The 27,386-nt window shown below is 41.5% G+C and overlaps 1 protein-coding gene and 1 pseudogene across 2 annotated transcripts; one reads left to right on the forward strand and one right to left on the reverse strand.

Moving 5' to 3' along the window:
- Positions 1 to 9,360: 9,360 nt before the first annotated feature.
- Positions 9,361 to 12,551, reverse strand: LOC306712788 (neurogenic differentiation factor 2-like; annotated as a pseudogene). The gene is made up of 2 exons: positions 12,208 to 12,551; positions 9,361 to 10,444 (listed from the first exon to the last, which is right to left on the reverse strand). The product of its transcript is annotated as a neurogenic differentiation factor 2-like (transcript).
- A 4,361-nt stretch (positions 12,552 to 16,912) lies between these two features.
- LOC306713268 (protein phosphatase 1 regulatory subunit 1B-like) lies at positions 16,913 to 25,858 on the forward strand (the record flags this gene model as incomplete). The annotated part of the gene is made up of 5 exons (XM_079182921.1): positions 16,913 to 17,041; positions 23,083 to 23,166; positions 24,650 to 24,725; positions 25,516 to 25,644; positions 25,722 to 25,858. 5 exons carry the CDS (start codon positions 16,913 to 16,915, stop codon positions 25,856 to 25,858), a joined length of 555 nt encoding a protein of 184 aa, XP_079039047.1.
- Between the last annotated feature and the right edge of the window lie 1,528 nt (positions 25,859 to 27,386).

Genomic DNA, 27,386 nt, shown 5'->3' on the forward strand with positions numbered 1-27,386 from the left:
ATCCTACATGCACCATCCTGCTGCCATAGCAACAAGTTCTCCAAATTAGACAGCAAAATACATCAATTGTCGATGCGATCTATATAATGACAAATAAATGTGTTCTCTGATCTGACGGCCCTGTCGGCAGGACAGCGGGGCCACGTCATTGTTCAGCTCGTTATCACGTAAACAAAACGCCCATTGCTCTGAAAATACACAATCTCCCTGCAAAAAAACAGAAGCACATGGATGATAGTTATGCGATATCAGAAATGTATTGAAAGGAAAATCTTCGAGAGCTCCGGTTTTTGTAATGTTTGCTGAAAAACTACAGTGTCTGGCTGTTTAAAGCAACACCTTAAAGGGAACTTTAAAGAGATGTGTCAGCTCCTTGACATATACTTATGACATGTGACGCATACATATCGATTCACCCTACATTTAAATCAACATAAATAAACATGTTTGTATTGGTTCAACAGATTTTGATACATCACTTTGATACATGGTACAACTGAAGTGGTACCAGTCCTGTGCTAGTATTTATGTTCACATACACATTGTTGCATTCTTGTGTGCATATGCATGAACATGTGTTTTGTCTCTATGCGACCCTTAAGTCTCTCTTTAATTCAATGTATGACCTCCCCCCTCATCCCCCTTTCCTCTCCCCCATGCAGTGATGGGAAGAGAGAACTGCTCTCCTTATTCCTCTTCTCATAATCTCTTTTAATCTGAGAAAGCAGGCGTGGGCTTCTGTGTCAATACCTCGTCTCAAGGCCGCCACCGGGACACACACTCCATTATGTTTACTTCTTCTTAACATCCAAAGGGGGGTCGAGGGAGACGGATCAGCGAGGCAAAAAGAAGAGGAGGGAGAGAGGCCGGGGCATGAGGTGGAGAGGGAGATGTGAAAGGAAGAGGAGAGAGTGGAACAAGTGGGCTAACCCATGGGAAATATAGGTGGCATATAGGTTTGAATTCTGATAAACAGCATGAGAGAGTTATGTTAATAACAATACCAACTAATTAACAGAACATTATTGCCGGATGTTAGTCAGTTGCTACTTTACATAATACAGAACAGCTTGAATTATCAAGCTTTGGCAAACTCATCATAATCAGGATGAAAGTGATTATCAACAGCCATCACCTCAGAAAAGAAGGGTCTATCTCATGTAGGCGAATGTGCACCCGCTTGACCTACTTGCCGCAGAATGCCCTGCAGTACATGGATACACAGGACGATTATGCAATTAAAGCCATGATAGAGAAAAATATAACTGTTATTGTTTCAAAACACACAGCTCTTCTCTGTGTCTGAGAAGAAGGAGCAGAACATTACAGATACGAAGCGGTTTTGAACTAAAAGTCTTTTACCCGTAATGATAAAATGATAAAAAATGTACTCTGTTGTGTCTATTGTGCTGCAACAGACATGTGACTTCAGGTATTACACACATGTTAAGAAGAGATACCACAATATCTAAGGGTTTGATGTCTTGAGATACAGTAAATTAGTTCAACTTGAAGTTCCGCAATTAGCTCGACAACTTCCTGTGCTCAATTTTGCCCTTTTTCCAAAGTGGACACATGTTTTTTCTTTCTCTCTTTCTCTCTACAAGTGAGGTAACAAACTTGTTAATTGATAATCAATCCACAGCTCTTTGTGGTGGATAATTTTGTGATGACCATGATTATATGATGTGACGCTGTTATTTCCCCTCATAACAATTAGACCAAACAGTTATCAAAATCCCTTAGAAATTGGCTAAATAAACCGAGTACATGACAACAAAAAAAATAGAAATACCAAAAAAATAATCAATGATAATATATCTGGAATTGATATTACTGTACATGTGCTGCAAAAACATATGAACGAGTAAACATGTGTACAAAAGATATCTGTTCATGTATTTGTTATCAAAATATAAAGCTTATATGTGCAGTAAAATAAATGCAGGGACAGATCTACTCACTTTTTGAATTGTTTGCATTTTGTGCCTCTTTTTAATAAAATATTTGACATGTGTTACATGTGCACAAAATACACACATGGTCAAATGCACACTTAGAGGTCAGACCCACACAAAGTCGAAAACTGTGGGTGGCTGCTAAGTCAAGGCCAGTGACTAAAGAGATGCATGTGTGTGTGTGTGTGTGTGTGTGTGTGTGTGTGTGTGTGTGTGTGTGTGTGTGTGTGTGTGTGTGTGTGTGTGTGTGTTGTGAGCATCTGCATGTGCGAGGGACACTGTGGTAGTCTCTGTATGTGCGAGAGTGTGTTTAAATTCAGTGACAGCTGTTCATTAGTCCATTACAACCCCACACTGCTGATTCCTCAAAGCAGCAGACACCAGCAGAAAGAGGTTTACGGGAAGGACAAGACACATCTCATAGCTGCAGAAAAATTATTTTATCGTTATTTTAGTTATATTTTTTCATCTTCATGCCACAGATTTGAATTTGTATTCAGATATTTCTGAAAAAGACAAAGTTCCATTCCTTGCGATGTGTGGCAGTTTAAATACTTGGAAGCTATTCCTTCTTCTACTCTTCTTTTACTTTTACTTACTGTTAAATCTATTCGCTGTTACATGTTGTAGCTGTGCAGTGTGTACATCTGGGACTTATGGAAACATATGGACAGTAACCAGGACATTTTTCACTGAACTTTAAATGAAATCCTCCCACCTGGCAGATACCAATTGCACTTACAGTACAGTTTTTATTTGCTAGTTGCTCTTAAATGTTTTCATAATGTTCTACTACATCGAGGAAATAGTTTAATTGAAGTAACTATCCTATTTTTCATTTCACGGAAAGGTTCAACACATAAAACATTTAATGGAAAAGGAGACTCATTAGAGCTAGTGTGAAGTGAGAGCAAAGAGGGCACGAGAATAATAGAGTTGATGTAACACAGGATAAAAGAAAAACGATTTAGAGAGACAGCTTGTACTATATCCTGTCTTCATTTTTTTACTTCCTCCCTCCATATAATTCCTACGATCAAACTCCTCTGGGATGTTGACAGCTAACAGCGACTGCAAGGCATTCATACCGTATATTCCTCTTGTTTTACATCCAGTAATAATTCTGCAAGTCACACAGAATGCACAGTTCAGGATATTAATTTTTTTTTTTATTCTACTATTTGGGGGATGTGAAAGCAGCTTTGGCAAAATGTAGAATATAGGGAAGTCAGTGCATTGCAATGCTGTTTGATGGATTCAGAGAAAATGTTGCTCGTTCACTTTCCCAGAAGCACAATGGCAGCATCACAGAGACGTCTTTGGCCATAAGTTACTGTTCAGTTTTAACGTGTTAAAAATACCTAAACTGAAAAGATTGGACGAGCCATCCAGCTTTTTTTTTCCTGACCTCTAACTTGATTTACATCCTAATCTGGCAAGAAGTCTCTACTATACTGCGATATATAAAAAAAGAGACTGCAGTGAGTCTTCAGTCAAATCTTACTCTAAGATGGCAGACACAGAGAGAGACACAATTGCAGGGGTGGAAAATGTTCTGTAAGTCTTGAGATAAACAAATTGCATGGGGTGTGTTTATGTGAAGACAGTGTGTGTTTGTGTGTGCGCGCGTGTGTGTGTGTGTGTGTGTGTGTGCGTTCATGTGTGTGCATGTGGGTGACCAGCGATGGAGGAGCCAGGCGAGGGTGTGATGTACTTTAAGAAGTTGAATGTGTGAGATAGAAGTGACCATGTGCCACGAGTGAGAAGAAACTGCAGAGAAGAAAGTAAAAAGAAGAGAAAGGTGAGGAAAAAAAAAAGTGATATGCTGGGATTGTTAAAGTGCTGTGTGGGAAGAGAAATTAGTGATGGGTGCTCGATGAAAGAAAAGAAAGAGGTAATGTAAGTTTTTGTGTGGGTAAAAAGGGGTTTGGGGGGCAGGGGAGAGGAGAGGAGAGGAGGGGAACAAAAAGAAGCAAACATGCCAGAGAAGGAGAGGAGACGGAGGGAAAGAGAGGAGAAAGGAGCAGAGGAGCGAGGGCAATGAGCTGGATTGAATACCATCTGACAGGTCCAGCTGGGAGTTTGCCCACCCCGCAGCACCGCAAAACCCCTCAATATGGAGGCCAATTACTGCTGCCCGCGTGACCGTGGCATGGCAGCATCAGAGACGCAACCCTCCTCTTCGCCTCGCCTCTCCTTTCCCTTTTCCTCTGCCTCACCCACCCCCCCCCCTCCTCCCCTCTTCCCCTCCTCATTCCCCCCCCCCCCCCCCCTCCCTCCAAAAATAAATAAAAAACACTCCCACCATCTGTGCAGAGTGACAACAACCTCTATACCTTACCATGCACAACACAGACTGTACACTGCACACACATACACACACACTTGGGGCAAACACACACATCAAACAGGACAAATCCTCACTCATGGGCTCTGTGTGCTTTTGTACTCGACGGCAAGTCTGTGAGTGGTTTGGTTTCAGTGAGTTTGTGTGTGTGTGTGTGTGTGTGTGTTTGTGTGTGTGTGTGTGTGTGTGTGTGTGTGTGTGTGAGTGTGTGTGTGTGTGTCCAAAAAACCACAGTGAGGTCTGATACCTTTACACCTTCTGCATGTTTTCCCCCTTGTAACACACAAAGACAGTTAAAGCAGGGATGGGCATTTAGGGAGTACACACTCACAACCACACACACACACACACACACACACACACACAGACACACTACCATTGTTCCAGATGCAGTGGAATTTCCCATTATGCCAGCTTCATCTCTCTTCCCAGAGCTGGGGCGTGGCGCTCAGGCTGGCAGGGTGGTGATGATGGTGGGAGGCTGCAGGGTGGGTGAACATGATGCAGTGGCACCCGATGCCCATTGCGGTGGAGGTGACTCCCCAAATTTAGCCCTGTGTGCACCCAGACAAGCTCGTCTAAGTGGTGTTTTTTGTTTTTGTTGCCCTCTCTTCAAGTGGTGTGTGGCACATAAAACATGTTGCATATACATCATAGAGCTTTCTCCTGTCACCCCTCTCTATCTCTGACACACACACACACACACACAGAGAGAGAGAGAGAGAGAGAGAGAGAGACTGCTGCGACTTTGTCACTCATCTTTTAATATTGAAATTGTTGTTCTGATGTTGGTTTATTTGTGGTTCCCACCTCTGTCACTGTCCTCTCCCGCTCAACAAAACGCTCTATATTATGTTTATGACACTGATTAGTCCCGTGAAATATTTTTTTTTAGATTAATTCCAATAATTAATCCGATAAATGTGTACCTAATCTGATAAATGTGAGTAAAACTCTCCAGATGGAGATTTATGTGCAGTAGGCCTGGGCCTACTTTGTGCTGCGTGTTTCCACTGCTGCGATTTTAGCGGATCAGTTGATCATTTTTAAAGCAGTTAAATGGGGCTCTGTGCGGGATTATTTAATTACAGTGATTGCATGCTATTTTCTAAACATTCATTTGAACAATTACGCTTGAATATGATCCCAATTAATTGATTTTATGGACTTTAGTTACGTCAGTTAAGCCCAATTTGTCATGGATATTTAAAATACCTATTATTACATTACGCTGAAATCCGCCCACTTAGGTGAGCGTCCAAAAGCAGAAAAATATGAGTAAACACACAACATATGAGGAATTCATAAAATAATTCGTTTAGATCAATACAGGGGTAATGCACTGCGTCCTCAATTCGTTTAGTTCCTGTAATAATAACGACAATAATAAAAAAAATAGTGCCAATAATAATTATATGTGTTTTTAATAAATCAATCCCTTTTATTTTTGGGGGGGTTAAAATTGAATGATCTAAATGAGGCTGGATCCACAGGTGAGTTTCACGGGTTTAAAGTCATACGCAGTTTAAAAGTCTGCATGCAGAAGCGAGTGACAAGTCTTTCACACAGCAGAAACATCCGTTTCGTTTCATGCCTCGGTCTCTCATGCTGAAGTGCGTGACCGGAAGAAGAAAAAAAAGGTCTCCTCTTTTGTCCGGGGCCGCGCTTGGACACTCAGCCTCCTTTAGCTGCGGAGAATAATGAACAGATGCTGAGTGAATTAGGAAAGAAATACTGGGTCCCTCCCACAAGGGCCACTTTGGCAGGGGCCGCCTGGCTGCCACGTGGCGCAGCTGGCACCGGGGTTGGTGGTGGTGGGCTTTACTGGTCTCTGGCTTTACTGGTGCTCAGACATTTAGCGACTTGGCAACTCGCTCCGCCATCAAGTCTTCTGCCAGCCACCGCCCCTCCCCACTAAAAGAACTAACTGAGAGGTTAGAGCAGAAAGTAAAAGCAGAAAGGTGTCTCCCACCTTCTCCTCCGAGGCCTGGAAACTAAAGTGGACCAATCATGAAACAGAGGGATGCTGGGAAGAAAGGCAATTTCAGTATTAACAGATTTGACGGTGACCTGAACCTGCCACAATACACCAAAAGGTTTAAATATTCAAATGGCTGCACTCTTACAAGTGTCTGAGGATTTTTCGTTTAATTGCATTTTAAAACCTCTCCATCTGGGAAAAGAAATATAAACTTAAGTTAGTTTCAATCAAGACTTCAATGTGACTAACCAAAGTGTCTAAATAATGTATGGGCTCAATGGCCAAAATGATAAATGTTAGTTACCTTTTAAAAAAGTTGAAGTAGTTTGTAGTAGCCTATATATAAATTCTTAATTGTCTGTAAATTATTAATGTTCTTTAGATTGCACAATAGTATATTTAAGACCCCTAATTTCCCTTTCTCTTCGTATTTACCCAACTATAAACTAAAGCTGATTTATTTAGACAAAAATCTAACTGTTGAAGGATACCATGTTAATGTTAGAGAAAGCAAAGCTGTTATATTTGAGAACAGAAAAAAGTAAAATGACCAAATTTATAATCTCACAAAAATATAAAAAGTATCTTTTAGCTTGTTGTTAATCACCAGATTCCAATTATCACATCAAGATTTCAAATTGATTTATTTATTTGTCTATTTATTTATTATCAGTGGTGCTAGTAACCATTTAGATTGTGTGGTGCGAGGTGTGTGAGAGTGTGTTTGGATGTGTTAGTTTATTATGTCCCTCTTCATTTCAAACCAACGGGCCAGTGATTCACCTGATTTTGCACCTGCCCAACTCTTTCAATGATGTGGTGAGTCAGATGAGCCTTTAGGCCACAATTAAATCAAATTAGGAATGTTGAAAAAATCATGACAAATACATATTTTTACAGTGTAAGTCCTTGCCATGTACAATCTGCTTACTTCTCCTCTATTCCTTTTTTGCCTTGGTCAGTGCTGGATGGGACTGTTTCCACCCTGCGGTGCCCGGTGCTGATTTCCCCTGGACGTCAGCAACAACATATGGGACCCAGGGCAGCGGTCCAAAGATGGAGCCTGCTCCCACTATTGATTTGAGAAATCACCAATGATGTGACCTAGCCTACATGAAGCCAAAGTGTCAAATATTCAATTTAAATATTGTTTAAAATACCAGGAATGTGCATACATTGCAACGTTGAAAAGCCTGAATTTTTATATTTTCAGAACTGCCTGTGAAAATATCAGTTTTTGCAATCAGGAAAGATGTGGTTTGTGAAGAGGTTTGTCAGGTCACTCATTTATTTTAATAGATTACTTAAATGTGTGACCAAGATAATTATATAACTTACACTCACCTGGGAAGTCTGACCGATGCTGATGTGACCAGGCCCAAATCCACTTTCCTCCTTTTCACCTTCATGTGAAAATTCACATTTATGTACGGGATGCCAAGTGTCGGTACATTTTCTCTCTTGCTCCATGTGGCTGAGGCCTTTTGCTCACTCACTAACTCGTCTATTACATTGCCGAATGTACTGAAGACTTAGAGACAAAGAACACACAAAACTAATGGTAAAAATGCGTATTTTCTTTGAATTGGGTTTGTGAGTCTCTCTTGGTTTCCAAGAGCTCATTATAGTTTAAAATCTATCTGTTGTTGCTAAAACATCAGTTGTTTTGTTGAGTTTATCAATACCTCAGATGTATGTTTTCTGTTAAAACAAGAAAAATGTACATAAAATATCTAAATAGCTTTGTGGCAGCTTGCTGAACTATGAACATAGGTTGTTGTAGTGCATGTGTATTTACTGTTCAGACAGTTTTGCAGATCAGGTCCATCTGATCTGAATAATAGCATCTCATTTTCACTAATTTAATAATTCCACCCTGAGGTGATCTCTAAGGAAACATACATTTATCACATTTGTCAGGATAAAGTCCTTATGAATGGTAAATCTAATTAAGGCCACTTCCAAGTTCAACGCCGCATCAATGTCCTGGTGTGTGAGAGTAAAACAAAAAGTGGCCTAAAAAATACAGTGTGATTCTTTTGTCTCGGGCTTTTCAGAGTTAATACCATTTTGAATGTGCCCTCTGCTAATTTTATTTTATTTCTATATCTTAACTGCCCAATATCCATTGTTACTTGGATTATTTGAGAGCAAGCATTTTGTTAAATTAAGCTTTAATTATGAGTAACTGTTAATCTAATTAGCCGATACAGCATTTCAGATTTTTTTTGTCTGTCAGTGTGCTTTTGCCCTGTTCTTCAGATATTTTAGATGCTACAGGCTGAGGCATTTATTAAGAAATATATATAGTGATGTGTGCAAGGTGACTATAATCTATGCCAATATTTAGTTTTCCCCCTACATTATTAACTGTAAAGCTAAAACTAAGATAAATATTAAGCACAATAGACAGTGTGGTATTTTACATTAAATAAAAAAATATTTTCAGAAAAAAAAGTTTTATTTGTGTCATCTCAACATTGTAGACGCACAATCTGCAGCTAGACCCTTCACCTTGTCAAGCTTGATTTGATCAAACAAACGAAAGAGAAGTACCTTAAAACATTTTTGAGGTGCCTGTTGAGACCAGTATCCATTTTGTTTTCAGTATCATTTTTTTAATCTGCAGCCAAAGACTCTCGATGATACAATTTCAGACGAGATTTTGTTTTTTTTATTTGTGTGGAGGTTTTATTATTTGTTATTGTTTAATGAAAAAGCCAGAACCACTGCTTCAAGCCTACATATCCACACAGCCCGATTGTGATGATGTTCAGAAGAAGAATTGTTCGATCATATCAGACAGTTATAAAACTTTATTTTTTATTTCTGTTGTTTATGTCATAACATGTTTAGGCCTATACATCTTTTATGTCAATTGCGCTCATTCTGCATACAGGATATTACTGGACACACGTTGATAGGAAGTACAACAGGGATGACATCAGTATAACACAGAAGGTAATCAGAGGACTTCATCGCTCATCCTTTCAGAAGCTTCTCTTGTTTCCCAAACAATATTACACGTTATATAGGATTGTCATTAGAAGGGCAATGCGTCTGATTGTGAGGGCTCAGTTGTGGAAAAAAGCATTGAGATCCTCATACGGAGCCGCCCTGTCGTGGTGCAAGTGCACGTCGTGGAAAGGCGGGATGTTTTCCGAGTGCGAACCGCCACTGCGCGCTCCCGAGGGCCCGAAAGGTATGCTGTGGCTGGGCCGAGACGTGGTCAGTCCGGAGTAATGCATAGAGTAATGATAGTTCCTGTCCGCCTCAGAGGGCGCCTGCTGTCTGCCGGACAGTCCGCCGTTCAGGCAGACGGGAGGACTGTGCGGGGCCTCGTAGTCCGGGCTGTTATAGTCAGGGGACGTCCCACCCGGCGGGTACACGGCCTCGTACCCAGGACCATAGGATTGGCCCCGCACGTTAAGCGCACCGCTTCCGGGCTGGTAGTGAGGGCTGGAGATGCGGGAGCACCGGTAGGAGTACGGATGGACGGAGAAAGGAGAGCTGGGCACGTGGAAGCGGGCTCCATCTGAACACGGTTCGGTCAGGAAGTTCCTGGTGTTGAGCTGCAGACAACCTGCCACCAGGTTGGTAGTGGGCTGGGACAGGCCTTTGCACAACATCTGCACGTAGGCCACCACATCTGGCCGTTTCCCGTTGCGTAAAATCTCCCCAAGGGCCATTATATAATTCTTGGCCAACCTCAGAGTCTCTATCTTGGAGAGTTTTTGGGTTTTGGAGTAGCATGGCACCACTTTGCGCAGATTGTCCAGCGCCGAATTCAAGTCGTGCATGCGCGTACGCTCCCGCGTATTTGCCTTCATTCGACGCACCTTGGTGCGCTGCACGCGCGCCGGCGTCATCTTGCGTTTCTTTGGGCCGCGCTTCTTGGGTTTGTCTCCACTGTTCTCGTCGCCCTCCTCTTCCTCGGCCTCATCATCCTCGTCATCGTCGCCGGCCATCTCAGACTCAGCTCGACTGCTGCCTTCCAGGGGCTCGTCCAGGTCGTCGTCCTCGAGTTCACAGGGATCGTGCTCTTCGTCCTTGTTCTTACCGTCCTCATCCTCATTGTCCTCCGCCCAGTCCGCTGCGAGCCTCTGGACGTCCGGCAGGACCTCGCTGAACAGACGGCTCAACATCGTGGCAAGCAACCTGCAAGAGACACAGTCGACACTTTATCTGGACTTTTTTGCACCCTGCTGCCGTTTACGCACCCATAGGTGCGCTGACAAAGCACAAAGGCCGTAGAGGCTGCTATATATGTCCCTCCCAATTAAGGCGAAATAGACTACCATTACTAATCCGTAAATTGTCATTAATAAAAGAAAAGGACCGCGGTATTTATCAGTAAATGTATAATTCCAGTTGTCATGTTTATCCTGACATGATCAGTTCATTGATACAAGGCTGAACTGGAAAATGGGGCCTTAAATCAAGATTCAGATCGTTTCCCATTTATTTAGCTAGAAGAAAGATTCCACAAAGAGTGAATAGTCTTTTATTAAAAAAATGAAAAATATTTTGATGGCATAAAGCAACAGTCTGGGCCACCCATCGGCCTCAACGTGTGCCTCGGTCTGTGCCCTCCAGCAGTCCGGCACAGGGAGCGGTGCTAGCCTGCTTCAGCAGGTCCCCCAGGGACGCATTAAGGGTGCGGGTCCCTCCTTCGTCCTATAAATTACCAACCTGGAAGAATTCCAGCACAGCCAGGCCTCACTGGACCATGGGTCCCAAACATTTTATGTCTTTGAATTTAACAGGTTTTTTATTCAATCTGCTTTCAATTCAATTTGATTAATCCAAAAGAGCTCACTTGAGTTTCTGTGATTAAAAAAATATATATATATTTTGTTTGAATCGTTGCAGATATATTATACAACGATGTTGAAATGTGCCTTCAGGGCCAGCACCTCTGCGGGTTCATGAAGCCAATGTTGGACCCTCGAGACCGCAGGCCACAGACAGAAACCATATCAAGATATTTTCCTTTGCTGAACTTTAACCCGTTCCGACGAGTATAGTTACATGTATAACAGAAAGGGATGGAATGTGCTTTATATATTGAGCTTTTTTAATTACACTGACGCGTTTCGTTAATCAAAGCTGCATTCAACGGGAGATTTTAATGTGATATTTCATCATGATAATTCGTTTAAAAGCTTTCCTAATGGATGCATTTCCCTCTATCCATGGTGTCACTGATTCACCAATAATCCAGACTAAACAGACGAGTTATTTATTTAAGCAAATATTTGTAAAAAGCTGAAACATCTTCAACATCTTCATGGATTATTCCAGTATTCAGAGCTCAGCTGTGCGTGTGGAGTCCAAGGACGTCTTTTTTTTCTAATCTTGTAAGCACAATGTAATTAATGCCAACCAATACCTTGTCAATTAGCCTGTGTATCTCTATGGAGAATTCTACCCCCACAGTGCGCTGACGCGCGTCGTGGACACACACACACACACAAACACACACAAATATGCACACACATATCTTAATGTTTTCTATTTTCTACTAAAACTCTTTCTACTCTCCAGTGCTTATTTTCTAACGTAATACGATGCAAATTATGAATACAACAGTGCTAGAGTATATATCTCTATCTCATATCTCTTAGGGATCAATGTGGATTTATAGATCTATTTAACCAACATCTACTTATTAAACGTGGTTAGATCTATAGGAGCGGCGACAAAGAGCCTCAAGAAGAGATTAAAAGCTATCTAATCGTCACATGCGAGAAAAAGATGCGAGAGATTTCAGAAAAAAATAAATAGTCCCTTATTTTGATAAATGCTCTGCCACTCTTAATTCCTCCCTCACAATACAACAGGCATTAACACACAAAGACAAAAAGAAATCTTGATCCATATCTGATATTCTCAAATCGGATCAGAGATGTGCAACCTACCTCCGTGTTGGAGCTCAGTGACGGGGCAAAGCGGGTTTGTTTACACCATCTCGCTCCGGGTGGGCATCACATCCACACGCCCTGTGCACGGATGCTTGTGCAGGCGAGGCGCTGTGTTCTGCTCTCACACCCCTCTCTCTGTCTCTCTCTCTCTCTCTCTCTCTCTCTCTCTCTCTCTCTCTCTCTCTCTCTCTCTCTCTCTCTCTCTCTCTCTCCTCTCTTGCCGCCCTGCTCTGACTGTCTGCTGCTGCTGCTATCCCCAGCCCAAACGCGTGGAGGGATCCGTGTGGCACCTCAGAGGCAGGACTGGGTGGGTTACATACCAGCTCTGATGCCAGGCCCATATGGCTGGCACGTCATTGGCAAGAGCCATCACATGTGAGCCGGTGATTGACATGCGGCCGCATTCACAGAGACTGGCTTCCCCTGGGGGAGAGGGACTCGCCATCTGTCACTGAGCTGAAAGAGAAAATGGAATAAGCAGTGAATGGCACAAAAAAACGCACTGGATTCAGACAGCTTCTGTTAGCCTCCATCTTTGGGAAAAACGGGGTTAATCTATATAGAAGGTTTAGGGAAACAATCCCCTTAGAGAAATAATTATAGCAATCCTATTATGATCAATTTTAGAATGATATCATCCAAATAATATTGGATTGTTAGAGGATTACTTATAGGCTAATGATTTTGTTGGATAAGGAAAAACAACAAATAATCCACATGAGCCCTGTGGGGACATTTATTGAATATTTTAATGATACAATCAAACGAATTAGGCCATTAGGAACAATTAGATTCCTTTAGAAATGCTGTAAACAGAGTTTCCAACGTAAGACAGTAAACTGCATACAAACAAAGGCCTGCAATAAATAAGGAACCCGCCATAAAGATCAGAGTCAGGGTGCAATTTCCTAAACGAGTCAATTGAACTGAGCCAAGCAGAGCGTCTTGGTTTGGGTTGCCAGGCCTGGCACAGGTGCCGGTGGGCGGGCTGGTGCCAAAGGTGGCTGAGGCACAGATTGCGCAGAGGGGCCAGAAGACGGGGCAGGACAAGAGAGAGAGAGAGAGAGAGAGAGAGAGAGAGAGAGAGAGAGAGAGAGAGAGAGAGAGAGAGAGAGAGAGAGAGAGAGAGAGAAGGCTTATCATCGTGATGCCGGTGGACAACAGTTTATTGGCTCCTGCCACATTTTCAGAGAAACAACCAACATGTTTGACTGATTAGATCAATGTATTTCTGGTCATGGTTGTCCAGATGCAGACTTTTGGCCGGGGTCACACCCCAACATGGTGCCCCTGTGTTATAATCCTGAGGGACACAAAATGTAAAGAATGGTCATTATATTTGACTCAGTATATTAGTCAAAAAACATTTTAAATGTCGACGATCTGATTGCAGAAAGGTTCCTCCTTGGTCTTTCTCCACGCTGTACTGAAATGTATTTCCATGGAGGCTTGAGTTCTTTTCCAAGTAACAATACGAAGACAATACACACAAATGATTGTATAATGAGGAGCTGGATATGCATATCTGTCCCCCCATAAAATAACGGTTTGATTATATGATTTTGTTTTATAATTTTGAGGTTTTCATGTTGTATGTTACAGGACATCATGGAATTCCTTTCAGCGCTGAGTGTGAATCTTATACTTTAGTGACCACAATATGTTTTTACCAACTTTGAGTAACAAAACTGTGTTTTAAAATAATAGTAATTAAAAAAAACGTTAACAATTAAAACCTAGATGAGAGTCTAGTTTATTGTATTGTTTTACTCAGATTGTCTTTGAGTGGTTTCATTTAAAGAGGAACATGTTGACATCCAGCAGATTTTTGAGGTTTAAAAAAGTGTGAAACTTGAACTTTGTGTCATAACTGCTCGGTTTTGGGTTTCATAAGTAACCTTGAAATAATGCTGTTATCTGTGCAGCATCAGTTGCTTGTTTGGTTGAGCTCACACAGAAGCAGGGACTCTCAGTTTATGTCCTTTCTCCAGCAACGTGTGGGGGACATCTAACGGTGATAAAAGGTTACTGCATGTCAGGGGGGGAATGAATGAAAGTGATGTCATTCCTTTTGCTCAATATTAAACAGGAGTGATGTCTTTATTTTATAGATGTAGATGTTGTTTTGCTAATTATGAATTATGACTTTCATGGAAAGAAGTTTTCAACCTAATTCCTGTATTTTCAGACCTTTAAAGAATAATATGATATTGTTAATTTACATGTTAGGCCTATTTAATTAAATACAATTCCAAACCTGTTTCCAGCATGTCTAATTTAATACTACATCTTTTTTTTCTTCTGGTTTAAATTACCTGAATGGTTCATATTTTAACTCAGGATAAAAACGAAACGAAACATGTCATAATTACATATTCTCCTCCAAAATATTAGGATTTGATAAACTTCTGTATATTTTGATCATGAACCTTTGTAAAGTTAATATAGAATCCCGTTGTACGAGCTGTTAGAATAACCAAACATGTAATTGTTATTCTCTGTGTAAACACTGAGTGTCACTGTACAAATATCCTGCAGGAATAGGTACAGAAATCCCTGTTGTTGCAGGTGTTTGACCCCGGAAAGGTAAAGGGTTTCGATCGCTGTGGCGGTAACAGTTTGTTGTCGTTCTCTCTTGTCGGTGGAAACAATTGGACTTGTTTCGCGTTTGTTTTCACGGCGAAGCAAACACAAGGATTGTCATTCTACAGACGATCAACGTGTCCGCAGATGTTGTACTTAACGTAGCACAAGTCAAATGGTAATTATGGTAACTTACAACCAGGTCACCACTGAAAGACACCTCAGTAATTTACAGGAGTAGATTGGGCTACTGTACTTGAGTACAATTTTGAGGTAGGCTACTTATACTTTACTTGAGTATACCCATTTTATGCTACTATACTTTTTACATATTTTGATGTTAATACGTCCTTTTACTAAACTGACATTTTGGATGCAGGACTTGTAATGGTGTATTTCTACACTGTCCGGTTTAATTTTACTTAAATAAAATATGTGAATACTTCTTCCACCACTGTTTAGCAGCAGTACACCACGAGGGACTGTTAAGTAGGTTGGCGCCTCCTAGTGTTGGAATAAAAGAAGACACTGTGTCTGAGAGTACTGGTCTCCACATCAATCACTGATGGATAACTCTTTACAGATATCTTTTGTGGTCATACGATAATCCTTTAGATTATTTCTCTGCAGATCTGAACATTTTGTGTGAGAGATTGATCGTATTATGGGATGTTGTGATGTTTAGATATATGCAAACCTCTCTCATTTCATCACCTTTCATGTCACACTTTGTTCCAAGTGGAACACATATTGTTGCAAATGCTCATGAACAGTCCGTCCGTATGTTCATTTGTTTTTCCAAGGACGACAGTTGAACTGAAAGTGAAGTGAGCCACAGATGGGCTGTTATTTTTATTTCCAAGCGGGACGTTTTGTATTTCATCTGAAGACCTCCTACAGCAGGTCTGAGTTTGCTGTCAGCAGCAACTCTCCCTGCAGCTGGCAGAGATCCAGAGCCTCTCTCAAGTTCACTTCAGTACAGGGTGAACCTGTGGGCGGCACACAACATGGGACCCCCTTCTCCAATCAAACATTAGGGCTGAAAGGAAGTAATCAGCCACAAGGACAACAAACAGTTAGTCTTTTCAATGCCTGTTCCTCATTTCCTCTCTTCATCCTTTTGTCACCTCTTCCTCTCCCTCTAATTTAATGCTGAATTCATTCACAACATCATGAAGCACTTATTTGTGAGTGCGTGGTCAGGAACCTCCAGCAGATTGTCTGCTGTTATATTGACATTAAATGAAAATCATATCTGCAATACATTGTTGTCCCCATACTGTTAACCTGCCAACCTGCAGCAAAATATGGCATATTAATTTTTACTCTCCTACCTCAACTGTATTGTAAGCGCACACACACACACACACACACACACACACACACACACACACACACACACACACACACAATATTACTGGCTGCCAACACTCAACACTGCAAAGAGCAACTGTTGCTATGGCAATGAATTTCCCAACTGACTACCCCTTATATATTTACAGTACATATGATAGAGAAGGTTGGTTTTTTTACTCTCCCTTGATAAAAATAGCAATGGCATCTCTTTTATAATTCAATAAAGTTATTGTACTTTGTCGCATTTATTTTAAGTATCATTAAATATATTCAATTTACATGTAAAACCCTTGTAGAGGTTGTGGTTTTTAAAAACAACGACCTTATAACACATTGTCGTATACCTTCCTAATTCAAAGAAGAGTTTTTGAAGCTATGTAACATTACAGGGCTCTCAACAGTGTAAAAAACCTTTATTTGGGGGTTTTTTCCGACGGCAACTGAAAGCATCACAAAGCTTCCGCACGCTCTGCTGCACGTACACTCACTCCTCTCCTCTCCTCTCCTCTCCTCTCCTCTCCTCTCCTCATCACACAACACAGCAGACACGCACGGTGGGAGCGAGAAACACAAACGGACAGTGTGTGAGAGCGAGAGAGGGAGGGAGGGAGACAGACAGGCGCGAGAGAGTAGTAAGTCAGACGCAACTCAAGAGACCAGAGGACTGGTGGGACTTCTATTGCTGTTTCATTTGCTGACTTTTTTTTATTGGACAAAGGTGCGCTCGGCTGTGCGCTCGGCTGTGGAGGACAGGCTGGATGCCATGGACCCGCTGCTGCCCGCAGACGCGGACGTGATGGAGCGAGAGGCAGACAAGGACGCGAGGAGGAAGATCCAGTTCTCCGTGCCTTCCTCCGTGCCCACCCAGCTGGACCCGCGACAGGTGGAGATGGTGAGAGCGAGGTCGTGTGTGGGTGTTCGTGCTCCTACATAGCGGCGTGTGGTGGTGTGCGTGGGCGAATGAGGTCAAACGCGGGTCATACAGCAAAACCCGTTACAGGATCACCGGTGCGTTCTGTGCAGCTTAAAACATAATCATCACACCACTGTTCGGCTGTTAGGTTCAAGTTCCCTGTCATAATCGGGTAAAAGGAACGATGCAAATGTTTCCTTCTAACTTTCATCCTGACTTCTTAAGTACACAAAAGTGAGTGTTGGCCCCTTTTCTAGCATCAGCCAGACAGTTACGTAACCAGTCTAGCACGACTTTGCAGAACTCTGTATTTTGATGGGTATAAATCTGTGGGCAGCAGGGTGTGGGCAGCACTGGGATTAAGCTGAGCTGTGCAGCCTCAGTTTTTGGAGGCCTTAAAAGTGATGAGGCATCGCTGCCCTTCAAAAGGAGTGGAGGAGGAGGAAGTGAGGGATAAAGCCCCGTTAGTAATATTAAAAATGAGATTATGTGCATGAGTAATAATGCTCCGACCACATCTGTGAAACAAAATATAGAAGGTCATACCGTTAGTCATGGAGGTGGTGAGATATGTAAACATAAATTAAGCCGTTATCTGACACTTATGCTGAACCAATCCAAAACAAATGCTGTTGAAACATGCTGACATGGTCAGAAAGAAACTATGTTGGTGAAATAGTGCAGTGTAAACAGGAATAATGTTGACCTGTGCAGGATGGATGCAGACCGGCATTCAGTCCGGCAAAGACGGCCCATAAAGGTCATCGAGGTAACACTGAGATACCATTTGGATGCAATTTCCCCACTAAATGACAACCAAGTGATGCTTTAAGTTCATCCATCTCTTCCGCTTCATGTCTTAACCGCAGACTTCTCCTGATATCGGGTAATATTGTTGGATACCAAATGCAATATCCTCAGTTCTTCCCAAGATTTTGAGATTTCATGGGGCATCTAAAAATAGGCCAATGAATCAATAATAGCTATCGGCACTCAGATATTTCTCACACATCTGTTATTTACAGCCCAACTTGCACTCCCTTTGACTTTGGACTACTTCATGTCTGGGGTGACTGTGGCTCATTGGTAAAGCAGGGTCGTCCTTCAATCAGAGGATGGGCGGTACGATCCCCAGCTCCGCTAGTCCACGTGGAAGATTAACCCCAACTTGCTCCTGGTGGCTGTTCCTGCGGTGTACGAATGGGTATGAATGTTTAGATAGTCCTGATGGGCAGGTGGCACCTTGCATGGTAGCCCCTGCCATCAGTGAATGAATGCGTGTGAATAGGTGAATGACATGTAGTGCTAAAGCGCTTTGAGTGGTCCTGAAAAGTAGAGTCCTTTTACCATGTCTCCATTTGCTTTACTAAGCAACCCCATGTGCCACTTCTGAACACTATTTGGGTTAAACCAACTCTTACTGATATGTTAATTTAATTACTATTTTATCGTAATTTGTAACTGTAACCGAAAAACAAACTATCAGGGAGAGTTTCACATTACTTGTGTTGCTCATTACGTCCATAGTGTTCAATTACTAAGACCCTTTCCACATACACTTCAAACTGTGAATGTTCATTGGCAGCATCAAGTGAACTGAGTCAGTTTTCTCTATAAGACGCTCTGGTATTTTGCTGTCTCCGGACCTAGTAAGATTACTGATAATCTTCCACCATGGATCTCATGGGAGTAAAAGCAGCATCGTTCCCTGGTAAAGCACGAAAAAGGTTCTTACGTCACAACACAGCTTAGGATACATCTTCTTATAGCCACCAAAGCTAACTCTCCTTATAGGATCACCTGTTGCTGAAAATTCATTACATTTCCTTACTGCTTAACACACCAGCAATCCAGTAGATGGGATGAACAGTCATCCAAAACATATGTTTTATAATCCATGATTAATGAAGACTGCATGATAATCCTGCCTTCTATTGTTTCTCTTTCTGATTTCCCAACTCACCATCGCAGTGCAGGCTGCATCTCTGGTGATTAGAAAAACCGCCTCGCGGTGTTGTCACCTGTGATGAGACTTAATGACTCTGAATGCTGCAAACCACTGCTCTCCTTGATAATTGACCCCAGCATGTTGCTGTTACTTCTGGGAAGTGGTTCTCGTTACATTGACTTTGACAGTAGCTGATCAGGAGCATTTCTTGTTCACCTTTTTTTCCAAACCACACTGGAGATTTGACTTCACTTGCCACCTGTAATCCACCACCGGCCTGCTCAGATATTAGGTTGGTTAATGAATTATTTACACAAGCCTGACCACTCGAGAGTCTGCAAAGTTGCTGTTCTTCAAGGCCACTTTAAGTGCCAAGAAGGTTGTTGTTACATCAATAGCCTTCTCGTACAGCCCTGTGATGATTGCTCAAGGGTATCTCATCCCTTTGTCATCTTTTTGAAAGGCCGACGCTGCTGCACATTCCCACTGACAGTGACTGAAACCTGTGTGAGTTTCAATGGGAACAGCAAGCAGAAGGCTATATGGGGTATATGTGAGGGTAAGCCAAGTTGTTGATTGCAGCTTTTCCAAAACACAGCCATAAAATTAGCATTGAAATGGCAGGAAGTAGCATGGGAAAACCGATAAGGTAGATAAGTAGAGAGAAGGAATTCGGAATGAATAGAACAAAGTGTTGAGATGGACAAGAGGGAGAAAGATAACTGACAGAAGGTATATAAGAAAAGGGAAGAGAGAAAAATCATCAGCCAAGGAGAAGACTGATTAGAACCAAAGAGATTAGCTGTGGATGACTGAGGCCTGAATCAAGGTCAGCTGATGCCAAGAACCCATTTTCGCAATAAATAAACCCGCAGTAGGCACAATATTTTTTAAAGGGGAAACGCTTCATTTAAAATTAACTATTGTGGTGCTGCAGAGATGTCCTGACCTACACATCATAATCAACAGAGTTAAGAAAACAACTTTTTTGGCTACAGATCCTGGAAAGAATATTTTTCATTGATAATGAGAATAATCCTGGAAAAAATATAGTTCCCTCAAACATGTCAAATCATATCGCAATTGCAATACCAGCCGAAATGATCTCGAAAAATATTTCTTTTCATTTTGTGTGTGGCCCTCCCTACCATCCCTACAATGACTATCAAGGCAAGCTGTCTGGTTGATGAGGGTTGAAAATCAGATGTGAGATTTTTTAATCAACTCTAATCTATTTTTAGAAATACATCACTGGAAACCAAGAGGTCAAATGGCAATCGTGGGTTTCATTTGTCTTTTCTTGAACATCAAATCAAGCTCTACATAGGATTATTCACAGAAAAGCCTTGTATGAACACAGCAAGGGATTTATGCCTTCACTGCATGGTCTTAATTGTTAAGTGGATATTTCTCTAAAAAAGGCTCTTTAGGACACTGTGCCCACCCGGCGCTGTCATTGTGCTTTATGAACATCCAGGTTAATGACTCAAAATTGAATGTACCGTGAAGGTCATAACCTGCCGATAATAAAGTGGAGGATTATTGATTTACGATGGGAGGACTATACCGAAGTCCTGTGCTGCTTCAATTCCTCTTTCTAGCAGTTTCTGTGGCAATGAGGTTGTAGTTGCTGCATTTCAAATTTTCGCTGGATAGCTCTCAAAAACTGCATAAACACATCAGACGAGCACAGTTGGCGCAGCGTTTCGTCCAGCTGTCCTCACTCTCACTGGCCGCGGTATGGTGTTCTGTGACTGGTTGCACCAAAATGAACGACTTGATATGCCTAAACTTAGTGTGTGTAAAACCGTGGGCATATTTTATAGTGAATGCACAGACGCTCTTTAAGCACCTCACAATATAAAGCATTGGGCCTGTTTTTAAAGTCCAGCGTTTTAAGATTGTAAAGAAGGCTCGTTTTAAGTGAGTTTCATAGGTCTTTAAATGGCTCATTATTTTGACCTCTCTGGCCATTGAAACAGACAAGTTAATACAGGATTCTGTACACGGTAAGCTATTTGAGTAGAGGCCAGTTGTGAGCCGTTGTCCCAAACAAAACTAAATGATTGAAATCAAAAACAAATCTGGTTCAATAACTGTTCAAGACAAATGAAAACAAAACTAACCCAGCCTTGTATAAATTATATCCCTATAGCTCATTTCTACAATCCAGTTATACTGCTCACAAACACTGAGCTAAATGATTCTCCTCACATGTAGCCCATTGAAGCAGAACACATCTACTAAGCTAAGAATCCAATCTACTACCAGCCAGCTGTATATGCTGAGACATTTGAATCAAATCAGTTGTGCGGTGCAGCTTCACTGAGCGCCCACAGGTATTGCCTGGCATTTCAGACATGCACAACAGCAACCTGATGAAACTACGATGTTCCCTGTAGGTGCTTGACCTTCTGGCAGCCATGTTAACGAAACACTCAGAAAAGGTCACTGTGTCTGAAAAGGCTCTCAAACACGTGTTGAACTTGTGGTTTGGTCCTTTGAATGCATTTGGTTTTGTGTGTGTCCGTCTATGTGTGTAAAACCCCTCATGTTTGTTAGAGTACTGCATTTAAATATTCATGTTGACACATTTTTAACCTCTAATTGGACGCCGTGTAATTCCTATTTGAGTGTGTTCTCCCACAACGGGCAGCGTATTTCTTTCTAGTGCCTGAATGATGAATATGTATGAATCCAGGGCGCAGAGTGAAGCAGAAGCAGTAAATAAGTTACTCCAGAGTGAAAGTCGCCCACAAATCTTTTGCCTACACTCTCAGTTGTGATTGGATTGGCAGCCACTTGTATTTCACAACAATCGTATTACCATAACACGTTACAAAGGAGAGGGTGATGAATCTATTGTATATTTCATAACACTTAGTTATTGTTAACCAGAGAGGGAGGTGTTTTATTATGTATTGGCAACATTTGGCAAAATGTACTTAGAATGCAGAATGGCCCCAGTAGTGTTGGATCTACTATTATTATTATTATTAATAATAATAATAATAACAAATAAGAGAATTTGGAAAAATAATAATAATAACAATGACATTAATCATATGCCACATTTAACCAAATTCACAATTCCTACAAAATGTAATTTATTGGCTCATTATTATTGAGCCATTAACATATAATGAGTACTTTAATGCTATAGTTTGTTGGTAATTTAAACTACTTTATATACTTTGGCGTAGTTTAAATCAGGAACAATGCATTAGTTACTTGTAACAATATTTGTAAAATAAATGTAGTGTACGAAGTACAACATTTCCCTCTGAAAGGGAGTGGAGTAGAATTACAAGTATCTCAAAATGTGTTATAGCTGCCTGCAATTAAAAATATTGATTCAATTGAATAACTGAATTGTATATTCCATGTTATTGTAAAGTTGTGTTGTATGATGGTCTTCTCACATCAGACTGAAACTGATGAAATTTAAAGTACCATTTCAGTTGCATAACTGTTGGTTCTGATGACTCACTCTGTTTACCTGAAGTTAAGGCAGCAACAGGAATGCAGAATATCTGTTTTTTGAGCCCACAGTGTGTGACCCGAGAACAGAGGTCAGGTTGTATCCAATAAGTGCAGTAGTACAGTTGAAACAATACCTGCAATACCAGCTGGAAATCATTTTATGTTTGTAACTGAAAGATGGAAGATTGGTTTGGCTGATAAAAGATTGTTCAAGTCGACTTGCATCCGATGGTAAAATAACATATTGGACAGAAGAATTGAAAAAGACCTGAATGATTACGACCAAGTGATGGGAACATGCAGTAAACACATTTAAATAATCCAGGCAGCCACCATCTATGACAACGTAATCCTTCAGGAACAATCTGGACAACCATCTTTTAAATGTTGTTACGCAATGATATGCGTGTTCTCATTGCACAGAACAAAAGACTGCAGACATAATGCCAAGAACCACAAGGCTGTTGTCACACCTTGTTCCTCACAGGGCCGTCTGTGTTATGAGTTTGCTTAGCACATACATATATGGAAACATACACAAATGTATATTTAGCATGGTTTGATAAACTCTCTCTTTCTCTTTGGTAAGATTCGACGTCGGAGGCCGACACCAGCCACGCTCTTCAGACTGACAGACCCGCCATCACCAGAGGAAGAAATTGGCTCTCACCAGGTAGATCAGATGGTCTGCACTATTTGGTACTTTGAAATCCACCAAAAGAACTTAAGAATCAAAGAGCAAAGGCTGGCCGGAGTCACTTACAATTTTTCATCACATGTCAATGATTTTAGAGTTGGAAGAGATGCCGATTGGTTCGCTGTCAATCGTTGCACCAGAAAAAGATTTGACAAGTTTGTGTTTTGAGTAAGGGGTGAGAGTTTCTTCTTGATTGTTTCACCCTCTTTTTGTTATCAAGCGTTATGCACACAAAGTGAATGCTGCACTCTTTCTTTGTTCTGTGGGGGTTGTAGAAAGGCATTCTTGGAAAGGTTGTTTATTTGCATTGGAGGCAGGAGTATATTAGGTGGGATGAGAGAGAGAGAGAGAGAGAGAGAGAGAGAGAGAGAGTGGGTGAACAGGAAAAAGAAATTCACCTGAGAGCCAATTGTGTATCTGTCACGTGTGTGTGTGCGAGGCAATAGGCTTGAGGTCCAAAATGCAGACAAACACACAAACCAGGCCAGAACATAGGATGAGGGGTAAATGTATGAAAGGCAGGTCAGGAACAGGCTTATTAATTGGCAGTCTGAACGGTCAAACAAATCCAAGAGGTCACCACAGATGAGCAGACCACAGACAGGTAACAGGTTAATGTACAGGAACAAGTCACAATAAAGCAATAACAGGGACAGATGGTCGGACGCAGAGGCGATGAGCAGCACTGACAACATGACAAACTGGCATAAGGACTGGGCTGATGAGATAATGAGAGGCAGATGTGTCAACAGGTGGAGATGATTTAGGAATATGAACAGGTGGGAGTCAGGTTCCAAGGATTGGGGGGAAAAAGTCCAAGGGTGTCTGGATGGACAGCTGGAGAATGGCAGTTCTGGGAAGTTTCTCAGAAATGGGTTAGGGTTTGACTTGCTACGATAGGAAAAGCACCGGTGTAAACAATGAAATGAATGATGGCTGAAGCTGTCTGGATTTCAGCTTCCTGGTTGCTGCTTGCTCACTGTCACTCTCACTTTGAGCCCTTGAATAGAACAGAGCCATTGTTAGTGTTTTTTGCATGGGCCTTGGATAAGTGAGAAGTGTCTGGAGACAGGAACAGAGGGGCTGACAGCAAGATAAAAAAACAGCTGAGGTAGTGGTCGTGATAGTATCTACACATCAGTATCTCAATATCATAAACGGCTGAATATCTAGTGGAGACTAGATATTCCTTTGAATAGCCTGACAGTTAAATGCAATTTAGTTTCTGTTGTGTCTCTGTTTTATTAGACTTTTTCATCTGTAAGAATGTCTCATCTTTGCTGCCTTTCTACCATAATGCTACTAATTAAAAAATTACAAAAGCAGTTTATTATAATTTGGAATGTATCTGAGGCTACAACACTGTGGGCCAGTGTGGGATATTTCCACTGACGACGCAGGACTAAAACATTTACTGTACTTGTATTCGTTAATCCCATTGGATGCTTTGCTTCTGCAGTGGGTTCTGGGGGAAAATGGAGCCTTGAAAGCCAAATTGGTCAACACGTCAACCTACCAGCCCCCCTCACTAAAAGGTAAATGCACTGCCTTGAATATATTCGGTGTGTTTCATATATGTATTTCAATTTACGTAACAAGATGAAAGAATTTGGGAGACCTGATTCTTTTATGGTAACTCCCATTTGGTCTGTATTTGTTTTGGAATATGTTCGTATCTGTGTGTGTGTGTGTGTGTGTGTGTGTGTGTGTGTGTGTGTGTGCGTGTGTGTGAGTGTGTGTGTGTGTAAGTGTGTGTAGGTGGGTGTGGCTGTGTGTGTGAATGTGTGTTATGCGAGATTAGAAGCAGAGACAGCTGTGAGTCCATTCTGGATCATCCTGGATTATAGGTTGGGCTCACAGCTGCAACATGGTTTTCACACACATACACAGATACAACCATCGTCACACGATTATAAATACACACAAAAACATTACTATTTGATGTGAATATGTATATAATATATTATGATTATAGTGGATTTGTCTCTTACGATCATTACTGTTGCTGCTTGAAATGTCTACATTGTTTTACTGAAAATGTATTGGTGTCATGCCTATACATATGTACATAAACACCATCTCTTCATTTCAGAAGTGAGAATACTAGATAATCACACACATGTTAGCAACTTTAACTTCTCACCTTGCAGCAGTGATGTTCAGCTGTACACCATGACTCCGTGACATCACAGACAGGTGCAGGTGCAACAAAGCACACTTCTGACCACACCCAGCCACTTCCATCAGTGATGCTTGAAACAGAGTGGAATGAGCAGTAAAATCAGTTTGTGCTCCTTTATTCTATATTCAGTTTTGTATTTTCAGCTGTCCAGAGAATGGCCCTGGCCCACCTGGCCTCCCTAGACATGTCTTCTGTGGACAAAGATGAGCCCTCTTCTGGGGAGGAAGAGGAGGAACGTGAAAAGGAGAGCCAGCAGACAGCCTCAGCTACAGGTGGGTCGAACACGACAGTCTTTCACATTTAAGCCATTTATCTGTACATCTTATACTGTCATTTGTGCCCCACATAGACATTGCTTACAGGGTAAAAAGCAAACCTCTCAGGGAACAGTGTGCTCCACCGGACAGTTTGACAGGAAGTGCTGATCTGAGCCGCCACGGAGATAAAGAGAAGGCCAAAGAAAGAGAGGAAGAAAAGGGAGAATGACAAAAGAACAGGGCTCCGATGGAGACAAAATGTTAGCGTGGGACAGACTTGCATGGCACCCATCTGGCCAATGTGTGTGCGCGTGTATGGGTGCATGTATGAGTGTGTGTGTGTGTTATCTGGGTCTGTGAGCGTGTGCATGCATGCGACAAATGAGTTAAATGTGGAAAAGAGAGAGAGGAAAACAGACATTGAGGAAGGTCGGCGTATTAATGAGGAAAACTTTAACCTGAGACCTGCGAAGGAAATCACGTCTCGATCAGCCGAGGAAGCGAGAGCTAAATTCCAATCAGCCAAGGACACCGTACAAGAAACATGAGAACTGCAAAGAACTGTGACATTTTCCCGTTTCTATTCAACAGAAGCCTGAGACTATGGGTGATTTTTCTTTGTGTGAAGAATCAGATTATGAATCACCTTTATTCACACACATGGACAGGGCAAGTCACATGGTGCTGGTGCTCAACCACACGTTTCAAAAACAATTAGAAAGAGCGGATAATGTACGCAGCAGTATAAGCCAGCATATACACCATTTTATGCATATTGTAAATACATTTAACATTCTATTTCATCTGTAGTCTGACGGTCAAAGTGCAACAATGTTTGTGGGTCCTGATGAAGTTGTTGTTTTATAGTATTTCTCACACAGTTCGACCGCAAATGTAGTATGATACACGGATATGGCTCGCTTTATTAACATTAAATAGCATACTATAGTATGATAAGTATATAGAACACAGTAATGTCGCAGAGCCGATCCCTATTCGAATTTAACAATCCACCCTCTCAGTTTGCTTTCCTCAACCTCAATCTGCGTGCAAGGTCAAGGAAACCAGCGGATGTATTACAGACAATTTGAGCGCAGTCACAGCCACAGCAGACCAGATTAAATCATATCAGACTAATCCGGCTAATAACGATAATGCACCACAGTTTTACCGGTTTGATATAAACAGGCTTTTTGTAACACAGCGATTAGCAAGCAGGATCTGTTTTGGGAAGGCAGAGATGATCGGTGGGAACTGAAAGAGGACATATTCTTCCAATAACTATGAGTGTGAAGGTTAATTCTTGACCATGCATATAGATGATGTTTTGTGTTGGTTGCTAATCAAACAATTATAATGGGCATTTGGTGTTTGTGTGATTGTATTTAAACTTAATCTGCTGGAATGTCGACGCCCCAATCATATTTCTTTTCTAAGAAAAGAAAGTCAAACGACTTTATTTGGAATTTCACATGGGGTCAGCATGTAATTTGGACATGTGGCAAAGTGGTGTTTGAATACAGCAAATGACGGCAGACAGTGAGTTTTATTAAATGAAAACCCTGAACAAGTTGTTGAACTTTCATGATCTTTATTCTTGTCCATTTGTGAACAGCCTTTGATGTACACATGAATATGTGTGTTGTTTACCGCGGGTCACTATTCCCAAAGAAGTCAGAGTATGCAGCACAAACCTATGTACTCATACAAAAATAATCCCTCTTAACGATCACTTATGACCCACCAGTGTGTGTTGC

This window comes from Pholis gunnellus (genome assembly GCF_910591455.1).
Source record: "Pholis gunnellus genome assembly, chromosome: 21".
Lineage (NCBI taxonomy): Eukaryota > Metazoa > Chordata > Actinopteri > Perciformes > Pholidae > Pholis > Pholis gunnellus.